At 41.0% G+C, this 13950-nt stretch overlaps 1 protein-coding gene across 2 annotated transcripts in view; it reads left to right on the forward strand.

The window, feature by feature from the left end:
• The window catches only part of Arhgef33 (Rho guanine nucleotide exchange factor 33), a 49442-nt gene extending 35751 nt beyond the window's left edge, over positions 1-13691 (forward strand). The window contains exons 14-16 of one of the 2 annotated variants that reach the window (XM_026410123.2): positions 431-1262; positions 5432-5571; positions 12885-13691. In XM_026410123.2, the coding sequence (XP_026265908.1) occupies positions 431-1262; positions 5432-5571; positions 12885-13014 (1102 nt within the window). In that variant the 3' untranslated portion in view covers positions 13015-13691. Of the gene's footprint in view, positions 1-430; positions 1263-5431; positions 5572-10896; positions 12322-12884 lie in introns of those variants that run through there. The other variant, XM_077792154.1, reaches the window with a different exon arrangement.
• Positions 13692-13950: the final 259 nt, after the last annotated feature.

Here is a 13950-nt window from a genome sequence, read left to right on the forward strand (position 1 = left end):
CACATGCCACCATTCGGATTCAACAGTTATCAAGACATGCCACATTTATTTCATCTAGGAATATATTTGTTTTTAAGTGTGAAGATCCATGGGTGGAACAAAAATTGAATTTCCATTATTTTGTATAAACCAGGGCAAGAAAGAGCAGTTTTAAGAGATGCCTTGGGACACTGTGACTGATGTTGGGAGGGTCAGAGCTTACACAAAGGGGAATGAAAATGGTCCTTGGTGCCATTGAGGGGCTCAGGCATCCACTTCCTCCTGGCCATTTCTACTCTTCCACTTGGGGACAGAGGTTCCTGGGAATTATTCAGTAGAAGTTTGTGGAGCTTGGCAGGCACCTGGGACGGGAAGGGCGAGCCATTATCATTAAGAGGTTAGCACTAATAAACAATAAGCACACCTCTTCTGTATTGTTTCCCCTTTAAAGACACCTGATGCCCCCAGTGAAGAAAGGCCAACAGCAGCAAAGCATGATGGAGAGCATGCAGCCCGGGAAGCCCAGTGACTGGGAGATGGAGGGTAGAAAGCACGAGAGGCCTGAGAGCCTGCTGGCGCCGGCACAGTTCTGTGCGGCCGAGCAGGACGTGAAGGCGCTCGCCGGGCCCCTGCAGGCCATCCCCGAGATGGACTTCGAGCCCTCTCCCGCCGAGCAGCTGGGCAACGTGGAGCGCTCCCTGCGCGCCCCGGCCGAGCTGCTGCCCGACGCCCGCGGCTTCGTGCCGGCGGGCTACGAGGAGTTCGAATACGGCGGCGAGATCTTCGCGCTGCCTGCGCCTTACGACGAGGAGCCCTTCCAGGCCCCGGCCCTCTTCGAGAACTGCTCGCCGGCCTCTTCCGAGTCCAGCCTGGACATCTGTTTCCTGAGGCCCGTCAGCTTCGCCATGGAGGCCGAGCGGCCCGAGCACGCGCTGCAGCCGCTGCCCAAGAGCGCCACGTCGCCGGCGAGCAGCAGCGGCGCCTATAAGCTGGAGGCAGCGGCGCAGGCGCAGGCGCACGGCAAGACCAAGCCGCTGAGTCGCTCGCTCAAGGAGTTCCCGCGCACGCCGCCCGCCGAGGGCGTGGCCCCGCGCCTCTACAGCACGCGCAGCAGCAGCGGCGGCCGCGCGCCGCTCAAGGCCGAGCGCGCGGAGCGCGCGGAGCGCGCCGCGCAGCCCCACGGCCCGGCCGGTGGCGCCGCCGTACCCCGCGGCGCGCCGCGGACCTTCTTCCCCCAACAGAGGTCCCAAAGCGAAAAACAGACCTATTTGGAAGTAAGGAGGGTAAAGTAAAACCGAACCGAAACCCACAACGCCGGCGGCCCCGGGCCTAGAGCGGCAGGGCCAGCCCGACGCCCCCTAGCGAGGAGGGGAGTGGGGTGAGGCCAGGCTAGGGACCCAGAAGTCGCCTGCCCCAGTAAAAGGCCTCGGTGGCCTTGAAGGCGAGTGGCAGCTCCCGTACAGGACACTGAGCAGGTCACACAAGTACATGTGTGAGGGCAGAGAAGACCTCGACCCCATTTTAGATCTGCGTTGTCTCCATGTTCATACTCATTCTCTCTCCCTCGCCCCTCCTCTCCAATCTCTCCCTTCTCTCCTCTCTGTGAAAGCGTTCTCTTCCCGTCTCCCCTTTCTCCTCTCGCTCTGAGAGGATTAGGAGTGATGTTATTCTCCTTCAGCTTGTGACGCCTTAGAGTTGAACTTGTTTCAAAGCGTTGCACGCAACTCCCTGGCTTGGCTTTCCCCCCTTGCCTGTTAGGAACCCCTCCTTGTTTAAACGTTGAAGACTGTGTGACAGCTACCCTACTCCAAGCCCCCACTGTCCTTGTTTGTAGCTAGGGATGAGGCAAGTTGCCCTGCTTTTAGTGTGGGCTTTGAGAAGTTTGCTGCAAAGCTGACTTTCATTTCTGCTTGCTTTCTTTTTGATTAGAAAAGGATGTCACATTAATTTATATTGGATGGGACAAGGACATCCCATGATAGAGAAGAATTGACTCAAAAAACACCTTCTTTGGTCTCAGTGAACGTTGATGCATTTTGATGCCTATCCTTAGTGTTTTCAAGCCTTGGGGCCTTAAAAAGAGTGATTAAACACATGTCCATGAAAGGGCCAGTAGTTCCTAAGCAAATACTTAAGTTCTTAATGTGATTGAAACAGGCAATTTCTGATTTGGCAGAAAGTAACACAACTTTCACCTGTACCACAACCCTTCCATTCCACTTATTCTCATCTCCGAGTAGGGACAGATTGATGATCACTGACTCCTTTAATTAATTTTCCAACAAACAAAATTAAGTGCCTGCCTTGTTCTAATTTCTATGCTCATTGATGAGGATTTAGAAACAAACAACATCTAATTTCTGTCCTCCAGGATTACTAGCTTAGTATAGGAGTAAGGCACAAAAACACAGAACTGTGATAAACTGTAGGAGCCCACAAGAGGATTATCTAAAATTTCTTGGTATGATGGTGGTCAGAAAAGCCTTCCTAAATACAGGAAGTATTTAGGAAGTATTGGGTGTCTGAATTAGATTTGAAAAGTTGCCTAGAAGTTAGCTGAGGGAAATCTGAGGTAGTCAGGCATGAAAAAAAGTAATTAGTATAGTTTATGCTGTTAAAAATGCTTTCATTTCACATGTTCATAAAAATGTTTTTCCCTAATTGATGTGTGAAAATTTAGGGGTTCAACAATTGCCAGGTAAAAACCATTAATCAGAAATAACAAGTAATATATCTGAGAAACAATGAGTAATATATTTGTGACTGTTTAACAGACATATGAAATAACAATATGTTAGAAACTGTTAATCACACAAATTGGGCAACAAATTTCCTCTCCTAACATTGTAAGACAGAAGTCAAGTCAGTTTAAGAAGAGATACTAAAGAAGTATCAAATGAAATCTGTTTTAAAAAGATCTTTTCTCTAGCAGTACATGTCAGTAAAATTTTCAAATATGCAAAAGTTCCCATTGCTTATTTCTGATTTTGGACAAATTTTTCTTTATAAAAACTCAGAAGGCCTAGATTAATAGAATTCCTAGAGAGAGTTGTGTGCAGAGTGCAGGTGGGCAGAGATTGTGTATGAGTATTAAAGTTGGTGCAAATGTGTATGTGCATGCATGCATGTTTGTATATATGGGTGAGTGCATGTATATATGAATAAGTGTATATGAAGTGGGGGCAGGATGGGGAATTTTGTTGCAAAAGATAACCCTACAACTATCCCCCCTTTTGGTGGTATGGGGGATTGGATTCAGGGGTCCTCTAACCCTGAGGTACATCCCCAGCCCTTTTAATTTTTTGAGACAGAGTCTCATTAAGTTGCCCAGGCTGGCCTGGAACTTGCAGTCCTTCTGTCTCAAGACTCCTGAGTTGCTGGGATTATAGGCATGTGCCACCATACCTCACCTTATCTTATTTGACTATTGAGATGTGGAAAACTTCTGTTCTATCTCTATATACTCTGCATCTCCTACGTCTGCCCAGGAGAGCCAACTGAAGCCTAGTCCTTAGTGTCCTCTCTCAAAATCAAGAAAGAAGATAGTGTGTTTTAGTGCAAAGAGCATCTGATTGGGTGTCAGGAGCTCTAGGTTCTAATTCTGGCTCTATGCTAAATAGCTATGTGCTTTTAGACAATTCACTTGGCTTCTCTGTGTTTCCAGCTTTCTTACCTATAAAAACAAGGCAATATTTTTACCTTACTTATGTCACAGGTTTGTTGTGAAGATCAGGCCAAAAAAGATAAAATTTGTCAATATGCTTTGTAAAGTATGGGATGCTATTCAGATATAAAATTTTATTAAGCTTATGGTTCTACAGAAAGATTTTTTTTCTTAAACAGTTAATAGATTTAGTTTCCCTAAATGAATGATTTGATGAGGGTCCTAGTTAAAAATCACTTTAATAGAGTTTCCATACTCAACTGGAGGCAAAAATAAGCTATTTCCTTCTGTAGTCCTGAATTCCAAGTCCTTGTGTGAAACATCACCCACCAGGCATTTTCGCCAACACTGTAGCCTGGTTGTAGTCCCTAAAAGCCCATTTCTCAAAATATAATTGTCAAGCTAGTGGTGAGTGCATTGCCTAGGAATTTGTTATATCCAGAATTTATAGCCTAACCTACTGAATCAGAAACTGCAATTTAGGATTCATACCTACGTGATTCATGTAAACATGAAGAGAAGATGAGAAGAAACATGCCTTAAATCACTGATTTTCATGTGCAAGTGTGCTTAAGGATTATCCAGGCTTCACTTCAGAGATTCTGATTAAGAAAGTTGGGTGGGGCTCAGGTGTTTTTGAGATAGGGTCTTGCTATGTTGTCTAGGCTTGTCTCAAACTCCTGACACAAACAATCCTCCTGTCTCCACTTCTGAGTTACTGGTAATACCAGTGTGTGCCACCATGAAAGGCAAAAATCTACATTTTAAATAGAGGCCTCAGCTGATCTTGTAGTCCCAGGACCACACATCTGAGAAACACTCTACTAAGCCATCAGGATATTGATCTCCATAGTCTAGTTATGAATCTTAGCAGAATCTCAGATAATTTCAGATCTGTGACTACAACCCCAACTTAATTTCTCTAAGTCAAACCTGTATGTTTCCTGAAAAAAAAAAAATCATCCTCATGTTTTGCTCTTCTATCAGCAGTCACCCATCCAATTCATGTGACTTACAGGGCATTCTCTATATTTTTTTGCCTTGACTTCTTGGATACTTTTAAGGTTATTCAAAATCCAGAAACTATTTTTAGATTAATTTTAAATTAGTTAACTCAAGATATAATATATATGTATATGCACATCTAGCTTATATACAGATGAATACATATTCACATCTATTAGTTGACACATTTCACATTTTAAAAATGAGAGTTCACAAAAGATATATCCTTATTTCTATTTTATTTTATATTCCAAATATCATGGATTCAGAATTGTAAAAACTGTGTTAAAGGCTTATTTTCAGTTTGGAGATAGTAGGTGATCTTACTTCTAAACAGTTCTGACCTCTCAAAAACTCCTTTCCTCATTTATGCCTAAAATGGAGAATTAGAAACATGAGTTTAAAACTCATATTACAATTAAGGAGATTTCTTATTTTTTAGAAAGAAATATATTCAGAGATATGAAGGGGCTTAGTACTGGGTTTCCAGCAAGACAGTGTCAGTGCCAGAATAAGCATTTACTTTCTATACTTTTTAAGCATTCACTATGTTCCTATCCTAGATTATTGATATATAGGAAATACTACACACAGCAGAAAATTTTCTCCTTTTCACTTCATGATTTCTTTATTAGCCTAAGTGTGCTTTAGTTGCGATTGGGTATTCACTGATAAGTCTTTTGGGGTAGGTGAGGAAAGTGACAAAATAAAAAAACTGACCCATAGTCAGGATAGATATTTTTGGAAAAGAGTAAAAAAGCAGTACCTCTTTTGTGTTTTCAGGAGATGCATTTAGAAGACACCACCCGATTCTGTCCAAAGGAAGAAAGAGAAAGTGAACAAACATCTTTCAGCGATCAAAATCCCAGGCAAGACCAGAAAGGGGGCTTTCGCAGCTCCTTCCGCAAGCTCTTTAAAAAGAAGTGAGTAGCCTTAGACAAGACAGCATTGTAACTCATTTCCCTTTGGGCTAAGTCTGGAGGTTTTAACATTAATAATTATCAAGTAGTCTGGTCTCGCATAGTTTCAAGTTTAGTGCTTGCTCCCAGTGGCCACAATTTCTGCAGGGTGAAGATGTTTCTCATTGTAATCTCCCAGAGTAGAAGCACACTCAACTCTCTCTCCTGCTACTTCTTTTATCCCTTCTTTCTTGTTCCCAAAGTCACCTGCCCTGAGAGGAGTGAGCAGAGGAGGTTTCTCTGGGAGTGGGATCCTCTATTGAAGTTGAGTTTAATGGGTACTCCATCAGAATCTCCTCCACACTTGGAGAAAGCTTTTTTTTTCTCCCCCCCCCTTTTTTTTTTTAAAAAAAAATATTGTTGTTGGATGGGGTATCAAATCCAGGGCCTCACAATGCTACTGGGAGGTTTTCTAAGGGCATCACAGCACTTCTGCTTTTACGGGCCTATAGTTTTCTGGGGTACTACATGTTTATTGGGACTTCTGCTAGTGTTTTCCCTGAATGGATGATTTGGCCTGGGTTCTAGTTAAAAATCACTTTAATGAAGTGTCCATGCTCCTCACAAGGCAACAAGGCATTTCCCTCTGTGGTTCTTCTAATATTCTAGGTCTTTGTTGTTGGATGAAACACCACCCACCAGGCATTTTGTCCAGCACTCAGCTACAGTCTAGGAGACAGGGCCAAACCCTATCATAAATATAAGGGGGAGATGAGCATTAACATTTGAATACTGAGAGATTTGCCTGTCCAGCCATTGCCTGCCTGAGTCACTGCTGTTTGTATCTCCACTGTTCCTTAGGTCTGCCTCTCTTTCCTTTAGAGAGATCTCTCTGCTATTTATTTTCTCTTGGTAGAAAGTTTTTTGCAGTCACTTTTAATAGCAAGTCTTCATATTTTGTGGTTTGAAAAGTTAAACATTTGAGGTGTTGTTGTTGCCTTTGGAGAATTGCTGGAAAATCATTTTTGCCTTGAAGATAGAGGTTATTGGCTGATTTAGATCATGGTCTTAAATGGAGAAGAGGGGCAGACATTGAGTATGGATTTTTTTTATGGTTTGCTTAATTTTACAAAGGGAGGGTGGTACTAAGATCAGTGGGTCTCCAATTGTTGGTCTTTGCCTATTGTTACTAGATGAAAGAGGAAGAGGAAGAACAGTTCTGTAGTTAACCACAGCCCTACAGTCCCCTTTCAGTTTTGTTAAGGCAACCCAATGTGTGCATGACTGCTGCTAGATCCTCAAGACACTTTATTCAGGGGTTGAAATGTCAAGAATTGTATATTCTTTCTAGGATAATAGACTTAGATCTTTCTTGGCCTAATGCCTGCTTCTGTCAAGTTTGATAGCTTTCCAGTCTGAACTTGGGATTAAGGGACTCCAGATTCCTAAAGGCACTTCTTGAGCCTATTCTTTTTCTTTTTTTTCAAACCATGGTATTCCTGAAACAGTCACTTTTTGCTCACTACCATTTATACTGACTGGTTACTGTCTTGGAAAACAATGAGAAATAGATTCACCACTGGTTCCTTTTCAAATTTCTGTTTATTAGAGAAATATAAAAATATGCTCTTCTGGTTACATGAGACAGAGGGAGTGGACTTGTCCTCTTTGTATCCAGAGGGCAGGAATAGCAGCCGTGGGTGAAAAGGAGAGCTCCCTAAAATGTACCCATAACTGGGGCTGGTGACCTCATGAGAGAGTGAGTTCTCTTAAGTAGAAGCAGGGTGACTGCTCAGGGATACTATGAAAGGACTCCCTGCACTGGGTAGGAGATTGCTCAGGAAATCACCAGTCCTTTCTAGTTTGGTTTGACTTTATTGTAGCTCAGTCTGAGTAATCACATCATTTTGTCACCAGAAACAAGAAGTGAATGTGGCCTTGAACTTATAATTCTAATTTTAAAACTTTAATTTTAAAGATCCATCACATAGAAGGCCAGGATTTATCTTTTTGTAGCCCCTCCCCCATAGAACTTTATATAATGTTGAGGACTTGCTTTGGACTCTCCAAATTCATGTTAGCTAATTGCTTTTAGTTCTCTTGCAGCTTTTGGGGATTCTCTTTAGATATGGCCAATATATTCCCTTAATCCTCTTTCCCTTTCTCATAGATCAGCCTGTATCAGTCATATTACTGTCAACAATACTGGAACTGTCATTTATATTTAAATCTTGAGTGTTATATGAGAGGAAGTAAAGGTGGAGCCATACAGATAACTCTTCTGGCAGGCTTTACTGGCTTGGTAGCTCTGGCCTAGGACAGTCAGCACCATCAGGTGATGCCGGCATGGCCTTGTGCTTAGGGTGCCATGGTGGGCACTTTGGTGACTTGGCATGGGATAAAGAAGCAACTTAAGTAGCTTCTCCTGAGTGTTTTCATCTGAGAACCATGGAATGTCCATTATGGACCATGCTAAAATATGATACTATAGAAAGAAGGGGCAGAGAGGCCCCAGCATAGCTCAGAAGTGCTAGTACCTTTTAACTCAGATGAGAACACAGCATCTTCTATCCCTGCACTATTCCAGACATTTGTATAGGATCTTGAATGACATGATCCCAGCCAATTGCATAGGAACTTGTACTCTGAACTCAGCCATGTGGACAGGTACTGGAAGGAACTAGGAAGAGACATTTAGCCCAGTCACCACTTATGTGTCAGGAAGTCAGACTGGCAGCAAGCCCAGTGACTTTAAGAAGGTAGCTAAGCCTGGTACTGGAACTACTCCAGAGTTTGGTCTCATAGGTCCACATGGGCCAGGGCCAGTGAAGCTGCTGTGTCATTTCTAGGGCTCATTGCCTTCCTCTCCTACAGCCCTTTGGAGGCTCATTCTTGTCTACACTGACACACTTTTTGTTCCATAGGGGCTTGTTTGGCTGGTGGCCCCACACACCCAGAATGCTGCTTCGGGATGAAGCTAGGCATGGAGCCAGATGCAGCAGAAAACCTGAGAAAGGGTTCTCTTCCCTCTGAGACTCATATCCACAAGGATTCAAAAGGGAAAGTCAAGTTGACATCATAAAAAAAAATCTTGAAAAATGCCCACGATAACTGGGGACAAGGATGACCCTCTGATTGTTTCTATCTCAGGCATATTTGTCCTGGGTAGATACCAGGTTACATGTCCCTGAAAGGTATCCAGAATTGATCAAAATAAATCTATGTATCTTAAAGTTTGAAAATATTAAGTGACTTTAAACATTTTAAAATGAAGATTCTTAGAAGCCTAATGTGAAAGGCTGATGCTGGACTGAACACTTCTTCCCCTGCCTTTAAGCAGGACAGAGGCAAACTATCACTTCTAGAAGGATCTAAATGAAGACTGTCAAAGACTTTAACCTAGCTTATTGTGAAGGCTGAGGCAAATGCTACTTCATCTTTATATGTAAATCTTGCAGTTAGGTAAACAGTATTCTTGGTTGGGAGTGTGGCAGTGGGAAGAGAATTATGTAAGACAGTTCAGGGGTAAGAAATGTAGATGGTACTTTATCTTTTTGTCTTCAAATGTGGGTGGGAAAATGGAATATGGCATCCAAATAATTAATTCTATTTCCTCCCCCATTCTCTTCCTTTTTAGCACTTTGTAACTTACATGCTTTTAGAGTCATTACTATTTTTCTATCAGTCACATCAAAAATCTATTTTTCCCTCTTTTTCTTTCTTCCCCCACCCTACCCAGTACTGGGGACCAAATATGGGGCCTTGTACATGCTAAGCAAGTGCTCTATCACTGAGATATATCCCCATCCCTCTATTTTCTTAATCACACACTGGGAGAGAATTTCTACAGGGTCCTATATAACTGAATATCAGTGAATTCTTTTCTTCTGACATCTTTTCAACTGTTTTTATATATGCTCAGCTTTAGCTGAGGAACGGATCATGTAATAGAAATCGGGACTGTCAAAGAATCAATTTATCATTTTATCTTCACTTGCTTCTCTACCTCCTTAAAGCTCATCACAAGTCCCACACCCATTGTTACCCACTTTAAGATTCTCATATCTCATTTCATCTCCTATATAATTTTAAAATTGAAGGGGATGGTTGAAGGGATAGACATTTGATACTACTTAATCCTGATAATAAATATTTTTTCAATAAGTCATTTGAAATCCATTATTAAATTAAGGATCTTAAGTATACTAGGTTTTGTCCAGTACAAAAGAAATAAAAGAAATAGTTCTTGCCCATTAAGAACTTAAAGTTCAATATAAAGGTAATCTAGCTTCAAGTTAATAAGTGTTATTGGCACTTAGTAAGCACTCAAAAATATTCATTACTCTCATAGTGTACCATGCCAGAACAAACTGTGCCTTGAACCATTTCCGGCCCTCTGTGCCTGTAGGCTGTTGGCACTGAAGAAGGTTGCATAGTGGGGAAAACAACAACAACAACTCGTTACATGAATGCTCATTTGATACCTTCTTGATTATCAGGGCTGACTGATTTGTCCAAGAGTATAGGTGGTCCCCCACCAGTCCCCCTGCATTCTTCTCCCTATACATGTCTCCTGAAACTTTTAGGAAGGATAGTCTTTCCAATCAGAGAATCAATCTCTTCTAAAGTCTGAGGTTCTATGTCATAGAACCACTCCTCTCCCTTCCCCAAACCAAATAAGCTTTCCAGATTTACCTGTAGCAAATCTATACTTACTGATCTACCTGACTTGTGCTTTTCTTTGTCTCTGTAACTTGAATGGAAGGAAAGTTACCAATGAGTCTCTTCTGTTTCCTCTTTCTACCAAATGCTTGAATTGGCTATGTGATGTATTGGGAGCCATTTCCCTTCCCTAGCAAGTCTTTGCTCAGATCTGTTCTGCTGTTAGCCAAGACAGCTCCAGAAGCTCAAAAGCCATTTCTATGTTTTACAGAGAAAGAAAATAAAAGTAGATATATTGACTCTTTCTCCTAAACTCTGAAGGTCATTTCCTAGTACTTTAGGTGTACATTACTTCAGAGTCTAATAGTGATGCCTTTGGAAGAGTACAGGTGTTCTTATAGCACATATTAAGCATCATTAAGAGGGCAGTTAAAATTATCTGTAAAAAAGATGAAAATGAGTTTCTAGTCATGGCTACATTAGAATATCAGATTTTGAAAAGGATTAGTAAGTTAGCCTTTAGTTAATGAATAGTTAGTTAATATAAGAAATGCAGAGACATTCAGGTACTAGAAACCCAGGGAAGCTACAATTTGTGATAAGAGCAGTTAAAAAAAAAAAAAAAACAACTAAGCTGAGTTTGTGGACTTTAAAAACTAGACAGGGCGATTTTGGCATTTGTTTCAGAAATGGGAACTCAACTGGTGAAGATTTCTGTGGTCCTTGGGGCTGGTGGTGACATCAAAGCTTTCCCATTTCCAGGTAAACACTAAACAGTTGCATGTTGGAACATCAAAGTGTGACATGTTGGGTTTTGGAGAGATCAGATATAGATAAGGGGAAATGTGAGGTGAAGATTTTGTTTTGATTAATAACTTTCTGCTGAGAAAGTGTGATGGGGGAGGTGGGAACAATTTAGAAGAAACAGCAGCACACGCCTGCCTATAATCCCAGCAGCTCAGGAGGCTAAGGCAGGAGGATCGCAAGTTCAAAACCAGCCTCAGCAACTTAACAAGGCCTTAAGCAACTTAGTGAGACACTGTCTTTAAATAAAAAACTTGTAGGCTGGGGTTGTAGCTCAGTGGTTAAATGCTCCTGAGTTCAATCCCTGATACCAAAAAAAGAAACAACAGCCCAATTCAAATCCTACCTTCCTGAATTCCTAGTGTTCTAAACAACAGAAGATATAGGGAAAGAATGAAATGGTTAAAAACATATTTTCCTAGCTTTTGGGGTCTAGCTATACTAATCAGGGATGATTTGAACTGGGCGTAGGCAGGAGTTCTGATAAGGACTGGAGTTTTAGGGAAAGGCATGTGACGTCTGTTTTATGGGAGAGTTCAGTGGGGATGCCTGAAAAAGAGAACTTCACCCAGTAAGAATCATTTTATTTGATAAACATCCAGATATACTGGAATTGATAGAATAGTTTTTTTCTTTCTTTGCTGGGATGCAGGGGAAAAGTGTTCCTTACCAGATAGAAGTAAGAGGAGCTGTGGCTTCATCTGTGATACCAAATATCAAGGTGAAAATATCTAGTCAGTCATCAGGTTTCTAGGCATCAGGATTTTAGTCTGTGTCAATACAACTTCTTTCCTTGAATAATGTAAAGGAATAGAATTCTGCCCAATTCAGGAAATAATAATAGAGTCATAATTAACTTACCTAATAACAACAATAAGGATCCAACAATAACATACCAATGATAGTGAAAGAGCTTGGAGGCCAGTTGTCCTTCTTAGTGGATAGTGGAAGCAACCTGACTGAGCATCAGCATATGGAGAACTTGTTCAGTTGTATAGGCGCTTTGCACAAAGAACTTCACGTCTAGCATCACTTTCATGCATCCTGCTTATTGTCTTTGGTATTAGCTCTTTGTTACTGGGCTAGTGTCACCCATCAGAGTTTAAGCTAGTGAGAGGGCCCCATCTGTCTTATCAGAGGTTATTTCCAGAAAGCCTCCTCCCTGCAGGGACTTCTGACATGAACAAACTGGAGAAGGTACAGAGCTGGAATGGATTGCCCAACTGGCTTACCCAAGATAAAAGGAAGAATGCACCCTCGACTGGGGACTCAAATGGACTGATTTGAGTTGTTGACTATTGATTGGCCTTGGTCTCCTTTGTGGTGGTTGAGATTATAGTATTTTCTTAATTTTATTACTGTACTTATTTCTGGATTCTACCAAATGTAGCATATATGTGTGGTTGGCTTCAATAAATCTTTTATTTAAAAATGAAAACCAGCAAAAGCAAGAGTTTGTAATGTAATGCCCAGACTCAGTAAAGGCCCTTGATAAACTTTGTTGAGAACGATGAGTTCTGTCCATTTTAATTTCAAGGCCTTGGTAATTTGTGGAGTAGTTACCTCGATGAATCAAAATAGGATTTTTTCAATTCTCTGAGCCCTATTATAATGTTATTACATGGTATCTTACATGGACATAGACAGATGTCACAATTATTCCCTAAAGCCATTAGAAAGATATTATCTTTTTTGTGTTTGCTGCAAATTTTAGATCACATATCCTGAGTCTTGAAATTCAGTGGAGTAAAAATTTTTCCAGATCTAGGAGACAATTGTTTTACAAATGCAAAACAATTTGGGTAGATAAAATATTTGAAAACAATTTAAACCAAATCAACCTGTACTTTATCTGTGTGCTGAGATTTTAGGTCCAGTGGATCAGAATACAGGGAAAAAACTAATGAGAATCCCTCAATGGATCCTTCACCCACCAAACAAGATTTCTTCAGAAACCGACTTGCTCTTGCAAATGACCTTGACCAAGGAACAGCTGTGTAAAACATATTTAAAGTTGTATTGTCAAGTGGTAAGATGAGGATAAAAAGCTTGTATATATCTGTGTAGGAATATATGTATATATATATATACATAAAATATATATATCAATGTATAAATCCCTGAGGAAAACCAATATAAATACTTACATATGAAACTAACAACATACAAGACATTGAAGAGATGAAGATTAGTGTATGGTTAAGACCTGGCTTTTTGAAACTCAATACTTGGGAAAAGGGAATGAAGACTTTTCATATCATTACAGAAAAACACAATCAATTTGGAGGAAAATAAATGTTTGTAAGAACAAAACCTTGCACCTTGAAGTCATTCCCCAAGTATAATATTGAGCATGTTCATATTTCACAGGGATGTGAATTTTGTGTTTCCTAGGCATTTAGCTTATTAATGCATCCTAGTGTGCTTAGATTAATATACACTGCTAGGGGCCAATTGTGTCTTGCCATATGTCTTCAGAACCCCTAAGGCAATAGGTAACATCCCTTAAAACAAAGCAGGTTAATTAACACAACTGTATCTTACATGTTGCAAATCTGAGTTATGAAGAATTTGTGCTTAAGCCATGATACAAAAAAGTTCAAAGGTTAAAGACACTTGATCTTCAAACTTGTTTGGTGGTAATGGAAAACAGTAATAGGAACAATGATTTCTGTAGACACTGGGTAGCTGGGGAACAAAAAAAAAAGCTCCATATTTTTCCCTTGTATGGATTGTACTGAGGTTGGGAATAATCCAGAGTCTTTGTATTGCTGAGTACTCAGTATTCCAGATCCACCTGTGATCCTAAGTGTCACACACACTCATGATCAGATGGATTAAGAAAAAAGCACTGATTTCGCCACATCCTTAAAAAAAGACTTTCTTCAGTCTGGACAGAAGGTGGCAACAGCAATAGTACTTTAACAGTAGACACAT

This window comes from Urocitellus parryii, chromosome 12 (genome assembly GCF_045843805.1).
Source record: "Urocitellus parryii isolate mUroPar1 chromosome 12, mUroPar1.hap1, whole genome shotgun sequence".
Lineage (NCBI taxonomy): Eukaryota > Metazoa > Chordata > Mammalia > Rodentia > Sciuridae > Urocitellus > Urocitellus parryii.